The 24,456-nt window shown below is 40.9% G+C and overlaps 2 protein-coding genes across 2 annotated transcripts in view; one reads left to right on the forward strand and one right to left on the reverse strand.

Annotated features, from left to right (window-relative positions):
- The window catches only part of Myh15 (myosin heavy chain 15), a 118,951-nt gene extending 95,900 nt beyond the window's left edge, over positions 1-23,051 (forward strand). The window contains exons 34-41 of the mRNA XM_051190945.1: positions 2,579-2,771; positions 3,607-3,810; positions 7,724-7,849; positions 10,434-10,604; positions 14,477-14,581; positions 20,179-20,274; positions 22,484-22,618; positions 22,995-23,051. Of these exons, the coding sequence (XP_051046902.1) occupies positions 2,579-2,771; positions 3,607-3,810; positions 7,724-7,849; positions 10,434-10,604; positions 14,477-14,581; positions 20,179-20,274; positions 22,484-22,618; positions 22,995-23,051 (1,087 nt within the window). The remainder of the gene's footprint in view (positions 1-2,578; positions 2,772-3,606; positions 3,811-7,723; positions 7,850-10,433; positions 10,605-14,476; positions 14,582-20,178; positions 20,275-22,483; positions 22,619-22,994) is intronic.
- The window catches only part of Dzip3 (DAZ interacting zinc finger protein 3), a 728,188-nt gene that overhangs the window by 215,136 nt on the left and 488,596 nt on the right, over positions 1-24,456 (reverse strand). The gene's annotated exons all lie outside the window — the stretch shown is intronic.

Here is a 24,456-nt window from a genome sequence, read left to right on the forward strand (position 1 = left end):
CCTTCATTGTTTCATTTTTCTTCAAAAGATATGCTTGAGGGAGTTTTGATTTGAAAGATTTTTTTTTAAATCCTGTGTGAATGGTGTTGACTGTATTGCAATCATTACTTAGGCCATTATCATTGTCTTTGCTGCTCCTCAGTTAGCATTTATGAATTTTCTCAACTAGCTATAGCAAAGCTAGCATTTGAAACACTCAGTTTTCTGAAGTAGAATGTATTTGTGGGTAGAGAATTGATGTCAGGCCACAGAGCCTTCAGGTAACTGGTAGGGAGTGTTACCTGAGGAAAAACAGGAAGTTGCCCCATCGGAAATCAGGGTAGCTTGCAAGGGATGCGGTCAAACAAAACAAATGAACAAACAAGCCCCATAGGCTTGGACAATAGAAATTCATGTTTTCACAGCCTGAACACTATAGGTCTGAGATCCTGATGTGGACAAGGACATTTCCTCTAAGGCCTCTGTCCTCATCTTGAAGGCAGAGAGCGGCTCCTCCTCTATTTACACTTGATCTTTCTATTGTGGGGATCTATTTCTACTATCTTCTTCTTCTGAAGACTATGCTATTAGATTAGGGCCTGTCCTCAACACCTCATTTTATCTTCATTGCTTCTTTATACATATCTCTATAGGGCTTTAAAATTCCATCTCCAAGCACAATACTGTGGCTTAAGGCTTCAACATTTGGAGGCTCCATAATTTGATTCATAGCAGCCTCATTATTTTTACATGCCTGCAAGCTTATAGGATTCTAATCTGTGAGATGAACACATAGTATCTAAGATATGCACTAAATCTAAAACACAAGAACAGTTTTAACACTAGGTTAAAAGTAAGTGTGGAGTAAAAGTTCTTATGAAATAAGAAAGTTACTTCCCATATTTTTCTCTAACTACTTCTGTGGCCCTTCCACCCACAATAAAATGTGGTCATGAGAAGTAGCGGCCCCTGTCTGTGAACCAAAGAAAACTCTATCCATAACCCTACTAGCAGTTAGTGGTGGTCCTCTGATCAGCATGAGAGGTCAGGACACACTCTGTGGCTATTCAGTGTAGTATCTAATTCTGACCCATGGCAAATACACTTTTGATGTTTGTTGTTATCGCCTCTGTAAGGACAAAAAAAGGATAAAAGAATTCTTTCTTCTATTTATCTATCTAGGACTAGGGCTCTGTTGCAATGAGCTTAAGAGGACTTATATTTTTGATAACAGTTAAAGTTTCTTGATGAACAACCACCAAATACTGAGGAGTTAAAATAGAAGTTAATGCTTTTTCTTCTTATTTTTCTTGAAATCAGCGACTGAACTAGGGTAGAGTGGAAAGTAAGGCACTAATCAAAGGATTCCAGGAAAACAATGTTTTCCCACTTTTTGATAGCACAGGTAGGGAAGAGAGGTCAGAGATTCACACACTCTGTCTCATTCACCATCTTATGGGAAAGGCTTGTAATGGTTCATTGCAGTACAATTCTAATTAACAAACTAGTAATTAGTTCCATGGTACCCAACTATTTGTAAATGTTGCCAAGTAAAAATTCCCATGATTTGTTCAAATTATTGCATATTAGGATATTAACTGAGTTGGTAGCACTTTACAATTAGATTTTGTCCAGAGCTTTTGTTCTTATAACAGAATATTAAAGAATTTCTGTATTATATAGGATTTAGTTTGCTCAACTAATCATTGTCCTTCAACTCCTAGAGAGAGAATGTAAAACAAACAAACAAACAAACAAATAAAAACACCCAAACCCATGTTATTATTGAAGACTGCCTGTAGACCATTAGAGCAGTATGGCTGGATCTCAGAGCGTGTTTGATCTCACCCTCAGTAGCTCTTTCCTGCTGTATTCAGACTTTTTTTTTTTAACACATGGAAGTAGTTTCAATGGTATGGTTGCCTAAAGGACCACCAATTCTTCATCCCTAGATACTCTAGGAAATCTAGAGTTTATCATCCTTGTCTTGGTTAGGACTTCTGTTGCTGTCATAGAACGCCATGACCAAAAGCACTGTGAGAAACTCAAGACTGGAACCAGGAAGCTGTGATTGGAATAGAACCTATGGAGGAACACTATGTATGGGCTTTCTCCTCATGGCTTGCTCAGCCTGCTTTCTTATACCAACCAGAGCCATGAGCCCAGGAATGGCACCTGCAACAGTGAGCTCTGCCCTCTCATCCTCTCACATCATCATCAACAGCAACACTGATGTCTCACAATCTTACCCCACAGGCCAGTCTGGTGTGGGCATTTTCTTAGCTAAGGATCTCACTTCCAAAATGACTGTAGCTGTGTCATGTTGACATAAAAGTACCCAGAACAATCTTTTAATGAGTCTTAGAAAAAGCTAACATAGGAACCTTGGTTCTAGTCTTTTTATGGTTCTATATTGAATCTGATCTAGAAGCTGTTCTTAGTTTAATGCCAAAAGACTCATTAATCCAATGCCAAGCCTCATTTTGTTAATTGCTGAGAATGTTTTTATTTTAATATGCTTTCCATAACTTGAAAATAAGAGGTAGCTCTTTTTAATTTGGGTGTGTGATGTTCTTCCCAAATGTTACTCTACAACCAGGGAGAAGCATCAGCAGGCCTTGGGATCCCTGCAGTCTAGTCTGGATTCTGAAGCTTCCAGCAGAATTGAGGCCACCCGACTGAGGAAGAAGGTGGAAGGGGACCTCAAGGAGGTGGAGATTCAGCTTTGTGCTGCCAACCGGCAGGTGTCACAGACAGCTAAAGCCTTGGGCCAGCTTCAGAGTCAATTGAAGGTACTTTCAAGGCACACTAAGGGATAGAGATAGATAAAAAACCAAGGGACAGAATCTGCTGGGCAGTAAAGAAGAAAACCACAAATTTCACTCTTCAAGAAGTCTGGAACATGCTTACCTTAAAATAGGTGGAGCTCTGCCAGGGTCGTGCATGCTCAGGGGCATATCCCATTTTGAAAGTGGGATATTGAACAGGAAGAAGGAATAGACTGAGTCTGGATAGCCATATGCTTTCAAGACACCAATTGGGGCATGTTTAGATCAGCATGTTAGAATGACACTCCATTCATAGCCTCCTCCTGGTACAAATGGTAGGATGGATACCATTACTTGAGGCCAACAGCAGGGATTTTCTTGTCAAATGGTTACTTCCTTGGAAGTAAATTCTCTCCTGCTTAAAAGAAAACTATGTTTTACAATATAAAGTCTAGCCTAAGCCAACAGGCTGCCAGGAATATGATAGAAACTAAGAACAAGGTAAGGAAAGAGGAGAAATAACTGACTCTTTAGTGAGCCATCACTACAAACCCCTCAGGACAGTTGCTCATCTTGCCTGCTGTCTCATTTCTAATGTAGGCAGTCTAACTTTCTGGCTCCCTCTCTGTCCCCTTCCTCCTGGCGCTGCTTAAATCAACAACTTCCTTCCCTGTTGATCAAGATGCTTTTTCTCTTTGACTTCAGTAAACTGTCTTTGAGCTACCTCTGCAGTATGCTTAGGAAACCTTTTATCTGTGAGATCAGGAACCTGGAAACTTGTCCTTGAATGGTGGTGCTTCTTACTTCCCCTGCTAACAGTTGAACTTGGAGAAATCCATGCCCATGTTTCCTTTTGCAGGACCTCCAACAGCAGCTGGATGACAGCATGTACCAGAACAAGGACCTGAAGGAACAGGTGGCTGTGGCTGAGCAGCGCAACACTCTTCTTCAGTCTGAACTAGAAGAACTGAGGTCCTTGCAAGAGCAGACAGAGTGTAGCCGCAAGCTGGCAGAAAAAGAGCTACTGGAAGCCACAGAAAGAATCAACCTTTTCCACACCCAGGTAGGACACATTCATCTTCTCTGTTAGCTGGGTCAGTTGCTTGAAGGAAGCAGTTCCCATCCATGAGTCTGTCAGCTAAGGATTTGTATGGTGGTCAAGTCTTAGGTGTGGCACAAGATGCACAGAAATATGTGCAGACAAGCTAATCACATCTCTCAGTGCCAGTATTAGGTTCCCAGAGCACCTGGAACAAAGCACCTTAAACTACGTCTTTAAACAAGTTTATTCTTTCACAGTCCTGGGTGCTAGTCATTCTAATCAAGGTATTGTAAGAGCTCCCACTGAAACTCACAGAAGACTGCTTCCCTCTGCTTGTGATGGTTTCCTAGCACTTTTTCTATTGATGCCCTGTTTCAATTCCTTGTCCTCACATGCATTCTGCTCTTGTCTTTTTCTCCTGTGAGTGTGTCTCTGTCCAGATTTCTCCTTTTCATAAGGACACATTATATGGAAATTATGGACCACCTTAATGACCCAGTGTTAACTTGATTAACTCATTTAAAAATTTATTTCCAAATAAGGCTATATTCTGCAAAACTAGGGCTTAGAGGTTCAATATATGCTTTTGTGGTCATGGTAGGGAGTACAATGTAACGGTAACACTAAGCTTTCTGCTTGAAGAATGGACTGTCAGGACATTCACAGCCAAGATGGCAGAGGAGAGATAAACATTTCTTACTGGTCTAAAATTATTTGCTTGCCTCCTTTTCCCCTTGTTTCCTCTAAGTGACTTGATTACCAGCATCCCAGGAATCTCTCACATCCTGGTTGGCTTCTCTCCATCTCCTGGCTTTTCCTGTAAGGTTGTGTAAATGGGAATTAGCAGGATTCTTAGACCATTTCTAGATCATTTTTTTTTTCTGAAAGCAGAAGAAGCCACAATGACAGGGACAAATGACTATACCAAGTGTGTCAAGCAGTGAGCATTTTTAGGTCAAATGCTATCATTTAGATGAGTATATCCAGTATGACAAATAATGTCCTCACTGTCCCCAAATAGTGAAGACACAAGACACATGGTAGGGACATAAGAGTTTTCTTCCTAGTCATGAGAGACATGGAAGAAATGGGACAGTAGTGTTAGGTGAGATGACAGCAAATGGTATCAGTAGACTTGTAGGCTAAAGGTACCAGGACCCGAGTCTAACTAAGACCAGTGCAGCTTGACTTTGATAGGCAGATAATGGGAGCCACTGAAGAACTGTGAGCAGTGGGAGCTGAAGTTATCAGATGCACACTCTGGAAAATTTATTTTGGTGACTGTTAAGGATAAATTAAAGCCGCCAAGAACAGAGAGCCACTCTTGGGTCATTTTAATTGCCACAGCAACTGGGAGGTGCAACTGGCATTTTGTGGGCAGGGTCCAGAGACCTCTTTTGAAGTAACTTATGATTCCATATCACAAAAGAATCACTGTTCCCAGAATGCCAGGATGCCCTCCCTGGGAAATTAGAACTGTACCTACCACAAAGTGTTACAATTACTCTGTGTCTACAGTAAGTTCATGCAATGACATAATCTATCTGGATGCCATGAATCAGGAACAAATATGGTGCAGGGAATACATATTTATTAATAGGTTAACTAATTTCAACACTTTGTTTGTGTGTATTGGTCAGTGTAGATCACTTGCCTTGAGTGTATGAGTTTTACTCAGCTGCAATGGAGAAAACAAAGACAAAAGCAAAACCCACAACATGTTCTTTTTTTCATTAAGTTTTATCTTAATAAAATGTGGCATACTGGACCACTTTTTAAAAATTATATTACCCATTATCTACCATGCAAAGTAACTACTGGTGGCAAGTCACTTGATATGCATGCCATAATTGTAATGTGTACCAATGTGAAGAGGAAATGGAAAGAGATGGAGATAGGGAGGGAGGAAGAGAGAGAGAGAGAGAGAGAGAGAGAGAGAGAGAGAGAGAGAGAGGGATATGATTTTGAGGAAGGGTACATGGAACCTTGTATTGTGTGACCTGCTTAGTCTTTCTCAATTTGACACAAACTAAACTCACCTGGAAAGAGGAAACCTCAATTAGGAAATTGCCTCCATTAGATTGGCATGTAGGCAAGTCTATGGCGGCATTTCCTTGATTAGTAACTGATAAAACAGGGGCAATCCCACTGTGGATCTGAGCAGGTGGTCCTGGTTGTATAAGAAAGCAGAGTGAACAAGTTACATCCTGTAAGCATCACTCATGCATTGCCTCTGCATCAGTTCCTACCACTAGGCTGCCTGGACTTGGTGATTGATAGTGTAAATTGAAATAAAATCTTAGCTCCCCAAGTTGGCTTCGGTCAGTGTCTCATCACAGCAACAGAGAAGTAAACTAGGATACTTAGGTAATGATGCCTTGGTCTATAGGACAGTTTCTGAAACTTAAGAATCATTAACATGAGAGTTCCAACCCTTGGATCTTACACTGACCTACAAGATCCTCATCTCTGCCACAGAAGGAGGCTCAACAAACTCTCAGTTGCTGTCCATGGTCCCAGGATGCTGTGTCTTACAGTCATTCAGGAGACACACACTCCTCTTAAAAGATCTCTTTCTTAGAACAGACATCTGAGCACAACTCATACAAATGATCCTATGCACATAGTACCTTAACCTTTCTTCTTCTGAAAATGGGAGCAGGGAGATGGGGAGGCATTAAACTTGCAGAAGTGTTAATCGTACTCTCCTTAGGGAAGTTGAAGTGATTGCTATGCAATCAGATCAGTGTTTAAATATGTGCCATCCTTCACACTGAGAGAGCTCCTACAGAGTTATGGGCAGTGAGCACCCATTGGGCCTTCAGGGAAATACATTTCATTCCCCCAGGTCACATTGGAGGCACTGGAAATCCTGTAGGCACAGGTCCTACCCCTCCAGATGACAAAGAGAGGCATTCTTGATGATGCTGGTGAGAGGCAGGCAGAACCTGTGAGCCCGGGATCCCTTCTTTCTCAGTTCAAGGGCTTAATCTGCCCCCAAGAAAGGCAATAACTAGAGGACAGTGAAAGGATGATGTGAAAGGACGAAATGAAAGGAGAATTGAAAAGCAGGAAGCCCATGCTTTTTACACGCGCTCTTTGTGCTAAGGTTTCACACTCTCACAAAAGCCCTACTTCAAACACAGGGCAGATGCAGCAAAGTGGGCCTTGGCCTCCAGTGTGACAATCAGAATGGAATTGGGGCAGCATGGCCACAGAGCACAAAGGCTTCCCTTTAATGGCATTCTAGGGGCTGCGGCTGAGCTTTTTGTCATCTGCTTTTCCACCGCCACCTCCTCCTCCTCACTGCAGTGGAAGGAAGGAAGGCAGGTGGGCAAAGAGGGTGTTTGTCTGCTTACTGCAGTAGCTTGCTGGAATCCTCCACATGTCTGCAAGTGACTCTAACTTCTTCTCTAAGATAATTTCTATATGCTGAAAAAAGCATTCCTTGAATAAGTTAAAAACTAAACCCATGTTCGGGCTTTGAATTATTTGGAATCACCTCTTCTGATTCAGCATTCCATTTCTTTCCTCCTGGCAGTGGTTCTCAACCTTCCTAATGCTGCTGCCCAACACAGTTCCTCGTGTTGTGGTGACCACCCTCAACCGTCAGATTATTCTCATTGTTGCTTCATAACAGTAATTTTGCTACTGTTATAATTGTAATGTAAACATTTGATAGGAAGGACGGTCTTACGCAACCCCTGTGAAAGCATCCTTTGTCCCCAAAAGGGTTGAGCGCCACAGCTTGAGAATCACGGTTCTAAATGAAACCCATTCATTTAATCTGTCTTTTGTGACCAAACCACCACCTGGAGCTGGAATTCTTGCTTAACTGCATATGGTTGACTATGATAAATTGCTCCTACCCAGAGCTGCTTGCCGGTGCTTTGCTGGTCTTGGGGTATCTAACTGGAGTGCTGTCTATCCTTAGAACACAGGCCTCCTCAGCCAGAAGAAGAAACTGGAGGCTGAGGTTGCTCAGATGCAGAAGGAAGTGGAAGAGTTGTTGCAGGGATGTCAAAAGGCAGAAGAAAAGGCCAAGAAGGCAGCTGCTGAGGTGGGCCCATTGACTGTCTGTTCACGTCTGTGTCCCAGAGTTCATGAGAGCTATAACTCAGAGTCAGGACCTCCTGCAACCCAGATGGGTTCCATTGATCCCCATACAATTAGGGAGGTTAGCTGAGCTTGTGGCTTCTTGGTTAGCCAGAACAGTTGAGCCAATTGTCTTCTAACCCTCAATGACAATGAGAATGAGTGATTGGATATCTAAAATCAAAATACTGTGAAGACAATAGTCTTTTTTTTTAGGTTAGCTATTTTTTTTCAGGCATTAATCAATATAGCTGGTGTCTAGAAAGGATTCTCCCAGGGTTTCCTTGTAAATTTTAATTTTTCTTGGTTTTGTACTGGTTTTATGATGGTGATTTGAGAAGAGTGGTTAAACCACTTATGGTCTATAATCCATACTACTACCGTGGTAGCAGAACCAGACTGTAAAGGCAATGTTTGGTGCTGTGGACCTTATTTACTTGTAAACAAATTGTTGTTGGTAATATTTTCCTAGATGGCACTAAGTTCAGGATGCTTATCTCCCAGTCACCTACTTACACCAGCTTACACCTGAACAATCTTGAGGCTTCCTGACTGCCAAAGTGGTGTAGTTAGCCTCATGTTGCTGCTGCTGACACAGGGGCATCTCCATTCCATCTTGGGGTTCTTAGTCTCGTTAATTAAAAGAAGTTTGAAAATGGACTCAAACGGAAACTCAAGAACAATTTTATTTAGAGTTTGAAAGAAAAACCCCAGGGCAGGTTAGTTGTAAACTCCAACTGCCATCCAGGGGAGGGGAATGAAGGATAAATGGAAACAAGTCATGCTATTTAAACTGGCATGGAGGTCAGACTCATGACAGACAAATTGCCATGCATCAGGGAGGGAGATATTAGAGCAAGAATAAGAACACCCCACGTGAGACCTGAAGCGTTAAGGAAAGCATGCTTAGAAAAAATATAGAAAGAAGAAAAGGGTAAATAACACTTTTCTGAGTAATCCATAAAAATGAGCAGAGGCATGAAGTTACATGCATGTGGTGTGGTTAGTTACTGCCTATGAGCAGTGAGTCTGGGAAGAAAAAGCATGGTATCTCACCAAAGGGGAAATTCTCCTACCCATCCCTACATCATAGGTTAAGGTAAGCCTTCCTTCCCAGGGCTCCTTCCTTTGACCAAGTGACTGATGCCTCCACCCAAATGGGATGTGAAGTCTCTACCCAGACCAGAGAGTCTGTTTTCTTTATCAAAAGGATTTTTCCCAGTCTAACAGTGTCCCAGATCCAAGCTGTTCCTGCCACCATGGCTTCCCACCACGTGGCTCTGTTTCCCCCGAGTAATGAGCCGTGATAAATTCTTCATCCCTTAACAACTGTTTCTGTCAAATATTCACAGCAACAGGAAAGTAACTAGTATACATGTCAAGCTCCTATTTTAGCCATGAATTTTTGTTGTTATAGAAAATTTCTGACACTGGATAACATTGTGAAGCAAAGAGGTTGGTTTAGCTTATGGTCCTGTGAGTTTTAAAAGGCATGGCTAACCATGCTATGGTGAGGGCTTCATGGTGGGTGGGATTGCAATGGACGGAACACAAGTGGGAGGGAGCTATAATGTTATCAGAAAGTCAGAGAGTCTGAGTTCCAACAATTCCTTATGAGACGTCCCCAGTATATCTGCGACTCTCCCATTAGGTGCCAATTCTTAAAGTTCGTAGCTCCCAATATCACCATTCCAAAATTACACGCAGTGGTAACCAGATAGACAGAAAATATTTACTCTTAAATTAAGCACGCAGAGAGGAAACATTTTGAATTGTATTGAGAAGCCAAGCCATTATACATAGAGCTAAAGCCCAAAGCAGGATTCACAGTTTACCTTCTTTGTGTCAGATTATTTGTACAGAGAATGTCTGCTACTATCAAATTCTTGGAGCCCGAATGTGTTTTCAGTGGCAAATCAGAAGGCACGTACTTTTAGGTATCTTATGACATTTTTCCTGGTACATTATATGACAGCAGTTATTTTACCCAGTTACAGATGTTTATTCAGCTAAAAGCCATTGCTTCACTTAGTCATCTTGCTTTCGAGACATGTTCTGTCTAATGCACACGACACAACATTTTAGGCTTTTCCCCACCAATAGTCACTCCATTCTCTCACATGGCTGCCTCAATGTCTACTGGTTGATTTGATCAAAACCCAAGGGAATCAGGGATTAGAGAGAGTGGGGTGGAAAGAGATTAAATGTGCAGAGGGGAAGAAGCACACATCCCCTCCCCTGCCCTCATAAGTGCAGGCACTAAAGCTCCCTGGGATAGGATAAGCTGTCTACAGGACTGTGAAAGTCCCTTTCCTCCCATATGTCTTCTTCCTTTTAAAGGAATTCTATATCTTTATGTGTTTGGATCTTTGCCTGCATGTGTGAATCACATGGGTGTCTGGTGCTCATAGAGGCCAGAAGAGGGCACTGAATCCGCTGAAGCTGGAGCTCCAGTATGGGTTCTAGGAACCAAGCCTGGATCAGATCAAGGACAGCAGGCACCCTCACCATTGAGCAATCTCTTCTGCCCCTCTTGCCTCTTTTCATAGGCAGCCAACACGACAGAAGAACTGAAGAAAGAACAAGACACAAATGCTCACTTGGAGAAAATGAGGAAGAATATGGAGCAGACAATTAAAGACTTGCAAAAAAGGCTGGATGAAGCAGAACAGACAACTGTGCTGGGAAGCAAAAAGCAAATCCAGAAGCTGGAGTCCAGGGTAGGAGTTTGCTTGGGTAATCGGAGGGGCCTAACAATCTCCGTTCACGGCCTTAATGTCCTGGAACATCACACCTCATCACTTTGTTTAATGGCACATGCAGATTCTGAAAATGTCTGATCTGAATACATTATTGTTTGACCTTGGGACAACCAATAAGAGTTTTCTGGGTCTGGATAAAAGTTGTCTTCTTTTACTGATGGATGCAAAAAAACATCTTCACCCACTCACCCCTCTATGAAGAGAGGGCAGCCCACTTTATGTACACACACCCTTGCAGCCTTGTTTCTGTGCCAATGTTCCTGTCATTTTCTTTGAAGCAAGTGCCTGTTTCCTCACAGCTAAAGAAAGGAGAGATGAAACACATCCATGACCCAGAAAGATTCAGTGCAGATATGACAAAGTCACAAATGATGTGAAATCTACCTGACGGGGACTTAATGACATTTACTAAAACTTCCTTAAAAAAATTGTATCTTTAAAATTCCTGGGTCAGTTTAAATGACTATGCATATGCATACAGTAAACTTCACAAATGTAGAAAGAATATTCTGCTGTGACTTCATGATTCACAGGGCTTCTGAAAAGTGGTGCATACATATTTCTGGTACATCTATACATGATCTATCCAAACAATTGTGTTGATTAAAAAGAAATGTATGAAGGTCTCTTGAATATGTTCTGGAGATCATAGGTAACAATATAAAGATAATGAAAGTAAAAGTGTTACAAAGTGTTTATAATCTTCTGCTTGTGAAAGATCATTTTGTCAAAATTAGTAATAGGATAAAGACAAATAAAAAATTACTTGTCCAAGGTAGAGACCAAACAGATGGAAGTTATATCTTCAAAATGTACCCTTATAGGTGTTTTGATGGAAAAATCATGTAACTTTTTATATGTTTTAAATAAAAGAAAAGCCAAGTTTAATTCAAGTAGAAAAAAAATTCTACCCATCCTTAAAATTTTAATACTTATGGTAAAACAGCTAGATATATATCAAACATAAAACGTATACAAAGAATTATTCCCTGTGACCTTTAGCATAATGCCTTTTAGTATAGCACTTATGGAATATGTCTTAAAGACAAACAAGCAAAAGTCACAAAACCAAAAAAAGGCAATAAAGCAAACTGCAAGTTTTTTTCCAAAATAAAAACTTTAAAAATTTTCCCATTTAATATTTATGCACGTATATAATAATGTGTCTTCATCAAATCCAGCCTATCTCATTTCTTCCAATTCCTTCCCTATCTGCCCACCACTTTCCTTTTCCAAATTCATATGGGTATCTCTCTTTCTAATATCCACTGAATACATTTAGTGCTGCTTGAATGTACATGTTTCAGAGCATGGGTCTCCTCTCAGGACCTGTGTCCCTGAAGAACCAAAATAACAACTTCAAATAGTAATAAGATAAATATGACATTTATTCAATAGCATATGTAAAGGAAGCAATAGTTTATTTTTAAGAGGAAAAGCACTTAACTGTGTTGTTCCCTTAAAAAGGTACATGAATTATGCTGCTATTTCCATTACCCATTTTAATATTGCAGGATATTATTTTACCTCATTGTCTTAGTTAGGGTTTTATTGTTGTAAAGAGATTCCATGACTACCAGGGCAGCTCTTACAAAGGAAAACATTTCACTGGAGCTCGCTTACAGTTCAGAAGTTTAGTCTATTATTGTCATGGCGGGAAGCATAGCAGTGTGCAGGCAGACACATTGCTAGAGAAGGAACCAAGAGTTTTACGTTTAGATTGGTAGGCAACAGTGATACTGCTCCTAGTTTGAGCATTTGAAACCTCAAAGCCCATCCCCAGTGACACACTTCCTCCAATAAGGCAGCATCTGCTCCAACAAAGCCACACTTCCTAATAATGCCACTCCCTATGTGCCTATGGGGGCCATTTTCATTCAGACCACCACAGTCATGATTACCATTTGTTCACTATTATGACCTAGAACCAATGACAATGATCATTGAGCTGATATCAGGTGACACTGAGAAATTAGAGACTTACAGTTATAATTAGAATATCATTGTTTTCATCAATCTTCTGCCCTATAGCAAAGCATCTGAGATGGTTTATTAACAATAGAATTTTATTTGGCTCATACTCTCAGTATCCAATAGCGTGGTGCTGGAATCTAGTTAGCCTCTATTTAAGGCTTTTTCAATACAACATCATATGGCAGGGGACATCATATGGCAAGGCAGAGCAAACAAATGCTCTTACTAAAGTCATTCATTAATCGTGCTGGTGGGGAGGGGTCTGACCTTTGTGACCCTGATCTTAAATTACATTCAAAATGCTCCCCCCTCCAAATACACATGAAAACTGGGGACTTAAGTTTCAGACACATGGACTTTTAGAGGGACACACTCCCACAGTGACCACCCTTACTCCTTAGAATTGCATTGCAAGGTCCTTACAGTGAAACTATGTGGCAACTGCGATTCCCCTCAGTAAGGCACCTTTTACCATGAGGTGCTCTGATCACATTTCAAAACAAAACAGAACAACTTAAACACATCCTTTTAAACTTGGAGTTTTTTTGGTCTGTATCTTTACAATTGCAACTGTGCAAGTCCCTAGTGAATGCATGTCCAGAATGCCCAGAGAGGATGTAGTAATGGGTTATACACAAGGGAGTTGCATACCTGCTAACTACTTGCCCTGCTGTATCTTCCTTGGAAGGAACAAAGAGGGTAGTTTAGCTTAAGAAGCTGCAAGAGGTGATGGCAGCATGGGGGATTAGCCTGAAGAAGGCCACCCATGTCTCAGGGTGCCAGGCCTCAGTTCTAAAATGGTGACTAGACCTCAAGGAGAGGTGGCATGTTGGTCAAGAAGGCAGGGAGTGATGCATGGATATCTGGGAGAATGTCCCATCAACAGAAGCAGCTGCTCACAGCCTCCCAAACCAAGGCTCTGGCCCCTTTCCTGCCTATTTGTCTCCATAGTAGTTGGCATGATTCCATACACTCTATTTCACTTTATTTACTTTGCTTTCCCTCATGAGAAAGTACACTTAATCATGGGAGAGATTTGAGGTTTTTTTCTTCATTGTTCTTGCACTGGGGTGTGGTGAATAGTGAGCAGTGCATATTATGATGGTTTTACTTGTATGACTCTATACACAGAAAGTTTCCTGTTGTACTTTTCCTGCAAAGCAGAGCTATAGTCCTGCATGTGACATGCACGTGACAGAGACTCTGGGTAAGATCCAGAGTCTGAGGGGAACATGGAGAGAGAAACTTGAGATCAGGATGTGTGGGATAGAGTCTTCAATGCTGCTGCATACAGCTTGACATCTGTTCTGATACACAGCCGTTACACATACAGACAAACACACAGAGCACGCATACACATACATACACACACATACTTAGAACCACACACAGAGAGACACACATACCATACACATAGAACATGCATACATGTACTCAGTGTCTACACATACACACAGAGTACACACATAAACACATACACACAGAGCATGCACACACATACACAGAGCATTACATATACAGACACATGAACAGAGCACACACACACACACACACACACACACACACGGTTTTGCAATGTTTCAATATAAGAAAAGAGGCTCATAGTCTCTCTTTGATTTAGTCTCTCACATTGCCAAAAGTCTTAACCAAGCCTTTATGAGCTCCCATAGGTTAACAGCCTTGGTTTGAGTGATTGATTTTTTTTTCCCAGAAAAAAATTGTCCTATTTAGTCACTACCAGAGAGAAAACAGGTATATGTTCCCTTAACCATTTCACTCCTTCAGTAAATTCTCCATTGGGTAACTGCATGGCAGCTTTATGATCAGCAATGGGTTGAGATCACGGTTTGTTACAGGTGCGGGACCTGGAAGAGGAACTGGAGGGTGAACTCAGGCGCAGGGCAGAGGCCCAGCGGGAAGCTCGCCGACTGGAGCGCGGCATCAAAGAGCTGACCTATCAGGTACTCCAGGTGAAAGTTCTCTGAGATATGGTCAGGTTCATCCTGCAGCAGTGTGGGCCTTCCAGACTGAAATGACCAATTTTCTCAGCCTGTCTGGTCTCTCCATGGCTTGTGTCTATCCATCTCCAGAGCTCATAGTGAGAGCTGGCAAGGTGCAATTGAAGGGAAAAATTATTTATTCCATCTTTTTTTTTTTCATGTGTAGCGTTAGTAGCACTTTGAGAAAGACATTTTCATGTGAGAGACAGTGTGAGAAGAAGACAGTGTGACTGGTAGACACTAGGGGTGGCCACCTCACCAGCCTGATTGCATGGAATGCTAACTGGGATTGGAGACAAGTCCACTCTTCGAGAAGTTTATTCCTGGGCCCAGGTGGGGACATCATTACTAAAATGTGGTCTTCTTTGAGAATGTTTTCTGGAGCTAACCTTTAAACTAGCATTCACATTGGCCTGAAGCAAATAACTGAAAGAAGGTGGAGAAGTTCCCTACACATGAGCAATGTACATCTAAACAAATGACATGTTTCATTATCGACAGGCTCCCTTTCCTTTCTCCAGCCACTGTTTCTCCCTCCGTTGTGCACTTGGAATCTTGCTATGCTAACTAGGCTGGCCTTTAGATTGTACACTCCAGCAATCATCCTGCTTCAGCCTCCCAAGAGCTAGGACTATGGAACTGCATCACCACATTCAGCTTTTCTTGTTTTTTTTTTTTTTTTTTTTTTTTTTTTCTTTTTAATGGAACAGAGTCCCTGATAGCAGGGGCCATTGGCTCTTCTCCACTCCAGTGCACAGCATCCTCCTAAAACACAGTTGGCATGTACACACTGATGCATTACTTAAGGGCATGTATTTGTTCTGAGATGTGCCATAAGGAAACATGACAATTTAGTGGTAATGCGAATATCAACAGTGTACTGCAAACCTACTTCCTGCAGCCTAGTACACAGTGAAGACACTTTCAGACTAAAACCCGTGCTTATCACTGTGCCTATCTGTAGACAGTGTGCCATAGTGTCTAATAATTGTTTATAAACACATCTAAACCCAGAAAAGGTAAAGAAAAATGTTTTTAAAATGGTACACCTTAAAAATGGTATATCTTATACATGGAGCACTATTATTTATTTCTCTTAAAAAATCAAGTTTACTTAGGTGAGAGAATGTATAGGTTCAGGACATAACTACACAGTACTGTAGACTTTATCAGTATATTAACTACCATAGTGTATTGGTTATGTTGTACTATAGATATTGAATATTGGCTACCATAAATTTATGAAACAATATTTTTAATTTTCCATTGCTCAACTTTAGATCAGTATAATGTTTTAGTTCTTTTAACTCATAGTAATTCCCAGTCTTTAAGTAACTGTATAGCTCTGTTTCCCTTTCACATTCTTTTTTAAGTTTATCTTTTAATTAGCACATACAGTAACCAGTTTTCTTATGACATTTTCATGCACAGTTTTTGTTGTTCTCTCTCCCTCTTTCTTCCCTCGACCACTGCCCGGCTCTGCTCAGTCATTCCAACCCACATATTCCCCCTTTGACTTTTATATCACTCTTGTTCTTTTGCCCTGTCCACCTGCTCTCTTTATGCCTCTTTGTTCCCATTCCTACTTTCCTGGTCTTTAACTACATTTAGCATCCATATACTCCATGCAGCTTTATAGATAGAAAATAGTGTATGTATCTTAGTTAGAAGCTTGGGTCTGCACATGAGGCAACATATGGTGTTTGTCTTTCTGAGACTGGGCTTCCTTATTGGTGTGACACTGCCAGTTCCATTCATCTTCCTGCAAGTTTTCTTTTCTTTATATCTCAACACAGTTCCACTGTAAGTATATATTACATTTTTATTATCAATTATTTTTGTTCTCATTTTACAAAGTCTTTTCTATTTTTAATGTTCTTAATGAACATATATTAAATATACAGAGTAATGGGTCTCATTATGACATTTTCATACATGTACATAAAGGTGTTTTAAAAAATAACTATTTTGTTGTCTAACACACACACACACACACACACACACACACGGTCTTGGAGAGACACAGAGGTTAAGAACACTGGCTGCTCTTGCAGAGGACCTGTATGCCTGGTGCCTGAAGATTTTTGAACAGGGTGTTGGATCTCCTAGAACTAGAACCCTGCATGTTTATAAACCACTTGGTGGGTGCCAGGAGCTGAACCTGGGTCCTCTGCAAGAGCAAAGAGTGCTCTTAATTGCTGAGCCATGTTTCCAGCCCCTTGGGCAGTTGTTTTATGACTAAACTTCTTATTTTTCTAATATTAGCTTGACACTTTTTAAAACAATGAGCTCTGGAAGCCAAAGTTGATATGGGAGAAAAAGTAACCACCTTGGAGAAATGACATTTTGTGACCCCACACTACATTTAGGAAACTATCATAAAACACCATTTGTTGATAATGTAATTTTTTCTTACTTGTTCATGAATTGTTCTAATTGCTTTCCTCTGCAGTTTCCTTATAGATTTATGCACCAAACCTATCAGTGTTTTGTTTTCTTTGTTGTGAAGATTGCATTTTTGATCTGTTGTGGCTTAATTTTGTTTTATCCTCAACAATACTGACATTTTTCACATTGTACTTTAGAGTTGTGCTTCTTTTCCTTCTTTATTCTTTTTGGACTCATGTTCTCATGAAATGGCTTTCAAGCAGTGCTGTTCACACATGCCCTTTGGCTAAGGGCAGAGTCCCAGGGATTCTATGGTGTGCATTTCTTATTTTTTTCCAAGTGCTTCTGCAGGGTATTGAGTATACCATTCCGTTACAAAAAGACTTCCTCCATCAAGTCAGACGATACCCACTGAGCAGTACTTTATGTGTTAGGTTAGAACTCAGTAAGGTGAAAATGGCTCTAAAAAGCTGCCCACATTGATTGATATTAGTGCCTATTTTAGTAATATTCAAGTCGATTCTGAGTCAGCTAGTCCATTTTTCTCTAGCATCAAGATATGCTTTGTACTATAAGGCAGTATTTTTGTGATAGACCATTCACAGGTGTCATTTAAAAAAAATGTCATTTTTTTTTTTTAGAAGAACACAACTTTGGCTCTCTTTTCCTCATAAACTCCTCTGGGAAGATTCTATAACCATGCACTGGAAAAGTAATCAAGTGTGATCCTATTCTAAAATGATTTTATGGACTGTCTTCACTGTCTATTTGTCTTCTTTATGTCTCTGGGGTTTGGAAACAGCCTATAAAAATTTTCCAGAAATGCAAGCCATAAGATCCGTAGCCTTTCATTGTCTAGAAGGTAAAGATTGCCCCTGTACTCTTCATTCTGCTACTTCACTTTGCTTTTGAAGACCTCCTACATTCAGTTATTAGGGCATTATTCACACTTCACACGTTAGTGGGAATGTGGCATCATCATTTTTAGGGACAGGGGAGTAAAAGTTGGTTAAGTAACTGTGCAGGGCCGTTTGTTCAGGACCCGAATGTCAGGATGGTGTTGCAAGTACAAAGGGTCACTGACAGTAACAGATCTGAAAGGCAAGGTTGACTCCCAGCATTGTGACAGATAGGATCCCCAACTGCAGGCTGACACCCACAAAGTGTGAAATGAGTGGTGGAATAGAAAAAGCATCAGGTAGCTCCTGAAGGTTCTGGGTAAATGCTCTGGGTAAATGCTGACAAAATCTCTAGCACAGAAATTGCCGCACAAGAAGAATCCTGTCTGGCAGAAATAGCCAGACAGCAGTAGTTGCACTTAGCCCAGCTAGTCTACTGAGTCCAGCTATTGCCTAGAATGGCTTGGCCTTGGTGCCAATGTTATGATAGAGTCCAAAAGTTCCTAGCAGTGAAAGCTGTCATGTGACTGCACTTCTTACAGCTGAAGTTCTTTTTTGGAGGGACAGCCAGCACACAGTCACAACTACCACAGTTAAAGTCTGAAAGGGGATATGTGAACTCAGGTCTCATATCTAAGGCTTTGCCTTCCCAGCATCAGTATCCATTGTAGCTTTTTTTTTTTTTTTTTTTTTTTAGTTTTCTTCTGCTTAGTCCCCTCTATTGTCTCTCTTGGCTCAGTAAACTATTAGGAATTAACTCTGTGTTAGTTTTAGAGTTCACTGGAAACAGTGCTATAGAATTTTAAATGTCATCAACCTTCTAAAGTAGGGTAAACAGATGAAAGCAGAAGAGGGACTTTATTTAAAACCCTGGCTAGCCTCAGCTCCCCAGCCAGGCTGAGTCCTATGTGTTCATCATATACAGCTGAGTAATCTTAAGAATAGCAGTGAATTGTAGTGTCAGATGGTGCTTTGGTAGGGAGGCTGCTTTCAGGTGTTGGAAGTAGCTTTGCTAAACCAATACAAGAGGGAGTAGGCAGAATGCTGTGGGATACAAGGTGAGATGGTGCTGGCTACAGTGGGATTTTTATCAGCTATAGACGATCAGTGTCATACTGTAAAGTCAGTTTTCCATCACCATGACAAAGGATCTTAGGCAATCTACATATACCCAGACAAGGTTTGTTTTGGCCATAGTTTTGACCATGATGATGCTTTGGGGGATACAGGACAACAAAACTGCTAATCTTATGGCCAGGAATGGGAAGGTGAGGCATCATCTACTCTCTCCTTCGAGAATTACACCTCCAGTGACCTAGAGACTTTCTCTTGGACACCATCTTTTATAGGTCTTACCATTATCATATGCCAACCTATGACCAAGCCTTTAACATGTGACTGTAATGTCTCTGGGGGGGATATTTAATAGAAGAGGTAAACCAGAGCTAGTAGAGAGATGAGCATAGTAGTAGATCTTGACTAAATCAGTTTCTCATTTTTTGGAAGGAAGAGGCACTTGATTTCTTTGGAAGTTCAACATCTTTGAACTGAAAAATACTTCAGTGTTTTCAGGGCTGTGGGGAGAGGGCCAGGAGCATGAAGAGTCCCTTCAACATGCTTGTGTCTTAGAATGTCAAAGACTCCCTGAAGAACTGTCGAGGAACCCCGCCTCCCCATGCCTCCTTTCCTCAGATCGCGCCTAGACAATGACATGGGTGAGGATGACGGCCACACTGAGGTCCATACAGCTTGCAGGCCTTCCCTTGACATCTGCCTTCCCTTGACATCTTTCCTGATGCCCATGACAGAATTCTGAGAAACTTAGCTTTTCTATTTAATTATATGAAGCCGAGAGCCAGTTCAGAAACTCAGGGCTGAAATGTTTTGGTTGACAGAATTTGGCTTTCTGTTTCTATAAATAGCTTTTGTAATAATAAATTTTATTCCTGGTAAGCAATCTCAGGCAAGTGTAGCTTATCTGCAATGAAAAGGCTGAAGGATATATCAAACCTATGGGCCTTGGCTTCCATTTATGTTAAGGCCTGTGGGGTGATGTGAAAATCAAGGGACAAGTCTTGGCCATTTCTCAGAGCCATTCATTACTTTCTCCAAACTTGGGATGAATAGAGTTAAAGGTATTTTTAAAAGCACCATTGTCAGATCAACATTTACAAAAAAACTCCCAACCTTTACTTCCTCACATGAGAGTCTATTCAGTGTTCAAGGCTGGACCCTTCGAGTGACTTTCCCATGTATGCCCATCCATTTCAGGCAGAAGAAGATAAGAAAAACCTGAGCAGGATGCAGGCTCTGTCTGATAAACTTCAGCTCAAAGTGCAGAGTTACAAGCAGCAAGTAGAAGCAGCGGTAAGTGCCAATTGCAGCATCATGGATTTCCCAGCCACTGCTTTTGGTTAATGCTCTGAGCTTGGGGAACAGCTCAGCAGAGACAACCATCTGGACATCACATCTGCCTACTCTCTGCTTTTATGTATGTTAGCACTATGGCTTATAGGAATGAGAGGGAGGAAGGGAAATTTGTTGCTTTTCCCTGCCAGGAGCCAGACTTCTCTTCCTTGACAAGGTGGCAAAACACAAACATAAGTCGGACCAGAAATGAGCCAAGTGTAAATCAGGGTGTCGTGCAGGGTTGGCTGGCATGTTTTACAGGGTTTCATTGTGCTCCTTCTGCACTAGACTTTGGGTGAAAACAATCACAATTTGTCATACCTTTTTCTGATAACTGTCCATGATGTGTCTTCTCTTTGCTTATTATTTACTGGCCTCAGTTTACCTTTTTCATAAAGTATCAAATCCCACAGAGTTTTTAAAGTAATATATTAAAGAATAGGTACCATATGTATGTATTAGTTTATACCTAATAATATTATATATATATATTTGATTGGTTGGTGCTATGTCTAAGATTGCTCATTGGCTCATAGTTTGAAAGGACAACCACTTATATCTGGGGGTAGGTTAGGATTTCAGTGTGATTTTAAACCAATAATTGTGATTACTCTAGTATGCAAGTTATTGGACTAGCACTTGGTTATGGAAGTTATTGGACCAGCACTTGGTAGAAAGGAACACCCATTCTGAATTTCCAGGGGACAGCTGCTATAAAATGTGTCTCTGTTCCTATTTTTTTAAAAGTTTTTAATTTCATTTTTCTTTATATTTGTGAGCATTTTGCCTACATGTATCTTTATATAAAAAATTATATAAATCTTTACATGATTTCCTGGTATCTACATAGGCCAGAAGAGGGCATCAGATCCTCTAAAACTGGAGTTATAGGTGGTTGTGAACTACCCTATGTATATTCAGAAATTTCCAATTGCAGCTGTCCTCCTTGTTAACTTATCCATTTGTGCTCAAGCTACCCTTCTGTCTGGATATCCCCAACCCAGAAATGCACCCCTCACCTTTTCCACTGCAGAAAATTCCTAGTAACACCATCCTTAAGTTGGCTTCCTATTTCCTGAGACACCAATAACAACCACAGTCTTTAGGGGCTCTCCTAAGTGATTATGGGGTTAGATCTGGCTTCAGAGGCTGGCCGCTTCATAATAAATCAAACAGGAGTCAAGTATTCAAACCTCAAGAACCCACAAACCCCAAATGCCAACAAGAAAGTTCAGGGCAAATGAACAAACAGATACCTGACTTGGATTCCAGCATACAACCCTGACCACAGGCAGTAGATAAAAGACAAACAGAACTGCTCACAGTCACTGTCTTTTTATTTAACATCATTATTTGGTAGAACAGTAAGATGTTTTCATTTAATTGGTCAGAAGCCTAAGATGATTTGTTCTCCCAAATCTTTTTCTTTTTTATCTAAACATGTCTGTCCTCGTGGGAAATAATTGATAATTATTGCTTCAAGTTGCTTCCAAACATTTCATTCACTGAAAACACAGACACTCAGTGAGACAATCTACATATTTCCACATTAGTTCAAAGGTAATTAATGAACATTCTCACTTTTACTGAGTATTTGAGAAGATTTTTAATAACTTACTAGCAATTAATCTCTGGATTTAACCTTCTGAATTTTAATCAGGAGTCAAGAACATCATTTGATTGTGTGAGTTTAGAGTGGTGGTTGCGAGGTGGAAGAGGAAAGAAAAATACTGTCTGTCACAGATGTCATCACACCTAATATTGTGACAATACAACTTAAAACATACCAGTATGTATACATTTGTCAAAAACAAAAAAAAAAACAAAACAAAACAAAACAAAACAAAACAAAACAAAAAAAACAAAAAAAAAACCAAAAAAACAAACCAAAACAAAACAAAAAAAACCAATAAATAAATAAATAATAAAAAGAAGAAACAGTGAAACAAACAAACAAACCTGGTTCTTCTCCAGTAAGAGCTGTAATTGCCGTGTCAGCTCTCCAGCCTCCATTGCTACTCTTAAGCTCTATCTGTATGTCTTACGTCAAAATAACATATTCTATTCAGGGCCGAGTTTATGTCCCTTCTGTATTCAGTTTCTCATTTCAGAACAAAGAATACTTAGATGGAATGGCAACATCCTCACTTTCTGTCTTTTTTTACAGGAGTCTCAAGCTAATCAATACCTTTCCAAGTATAGGAAGCAGCAACATGAGCTGAATGAAGCCAAGGAGAGGGCAGAGGTAGCCGAGTCTCAGGTCAATAAGCTCAAAGCTAAAGTAAAGGAGTTTGAAAAAAAGGTATAGTTTACTCTGAAATACCTTATAGCCTGTTGCTTTAGGGCTCACGGCATTGCTTGGACTAATTAGTATGACAAGAAATGTCTTGTTTTTCTCTTCAAATATTAAAAAAAAAAGCCTAACAAGCCAAAATAAAATTCTTTCCCTATTTAGTAATTGTCCAGGTAATATAGCACTGCTAAGCATTTGAGTCGGAAAAACATCCTTGATTTAGTCCTCAAATGTTTCATTCAAGGTTAACTTGTAAGCTCTGTGCCTCGGACCTCTAACTTGTTGGTGCAGAATACTCAAGCAAAAGTGATTTTAAAAGCACACATGGACCTTGAGATTCTGCCTGACTCTTTTCACAGTAGACAATTTCATGATTTCTTATCAGGCCACAATGGAGACCTACAGGAATGTGGTCAAAAGTGAGCCTGGGAATGACAACTAATTGTGAAGTCCCACTTTCTAGGTCTCAGCTCCTCCAAAGCACAGAAACATCTCCCCATGTCTCTGTGGCTAGCTGACTGGCCATTGGCACAGTAGTGGCGGCCAGGGCTTCACCGTAATGAGAAACCAGAAGAAGGAGTTACAGCTAACTAGAAAAGATGCTGGGCAAGGCCACGGAGTCTCTGCTTCCTTGCTGAGGTTTTCCATGAAACATACTTTTAAAATTACATCTGGCTTTAGGAGAAGGGATTAAAAGAAATTGGGTAATATGGTAGCTACCTTTTCTGAAATGTCTGAAAAGCAGTTAGCACAGTCTCCAGCACAGATGGCACTCTCCATTCATTTTCAACAATTGGTACATGCCTAGCCTTCTGACTTCTGGTAAATGAATTGCTAGTAGTCCCTCGAGGTAAGCTGATAGGATTGCCAATAATAAATATCGACTTTGTTGAAGGAGGCTAAAAGTTGGCTGCAAGGAAGATGTGGAAATCTAAGGATGAGGAGCCTGAGTCATTGGCAGCTCCAGAGAGTTCTCACGCTGCCTGAGAAGCTGTCTCAAGTTTAGCCCTGACTGGAGAGTGCTAGGGGAATGGAGTGAATACTGGCCTCAGCTGGAGAAGCATTACCACACTGATTCAGGGTTTCTTGGGCAAAGCATGTCCAGCAAGGCCATGTAAAGGATTTGCTTAAGGAGGCACTGCCTGTGTGCTCCCTTTGTACTCAGCTGCAGGAGGTCACAGGGAGGCAAACTACACCCATGCATTTCACCTTGTCATGGTTGTGTCCAAGGATGAATAAAACAAGGGGGTAGAAATTGCTTCTGGCAGGAGATGAACAGGGAAACCTTGCTGGGCAGTGTGGTGACTAATTGCTCCCATTCACAGAAGGAAAGCCTAAAATCCTTCAACTGTCATAAATGCAGGGAGAGGCTTTCCTGGTGCAATTGTGTGTCAGGAGCAAAGTGGTGATGTGGTTGCAGAATCTTTTCCCCATGTGGGGAGGGGGCAGAGATGGAGAGTGACTGGGGATGTCCTTGGGGTGAGTCACCAGGGCCTGCTCTGCTAAACAGATAAGTGCCTCAATTTCCTGCCTCCCTTTGAAGTCCATGGAGAGCTGCAAAGGCCAGCTGTCCTCTGGAAGGGGCTCACATGCGTCTGGGTGTGCCCCACTCCTCAGAGTCACTGGAATTGCACAGAACACACTGACATACGTTTTGTTTTCCAGGTCCGAGAAGAATAAGGAGGTTTTTTTTGTATAAAAAGACAACAGCTGGAAGATCTTAAGAGATAAACATTTATGTGGGGCGTACTGATCCAGGGGACTAACATTGCTCCTTGGATTAATGGATGGATTTTTGATTCTAATTGTCATGAGGTTTTCTTCTAAAATTTCACACAAAAGACTAA

This window comes from Phodopus roborovskii, unplaced genomic scaffold, assembly GCF_943737965.1.
Source record: "Phodopus roborovskii unplaced genomic scaffold, PHOROB, whole genome shotgun sequence".
NCBI classification, from domain to species: Eukaryota; Metazoa; Chordata; class Mammalia; order Rodentia; family Cricetidae; genus Phodopus; species Phodopus roborovskii.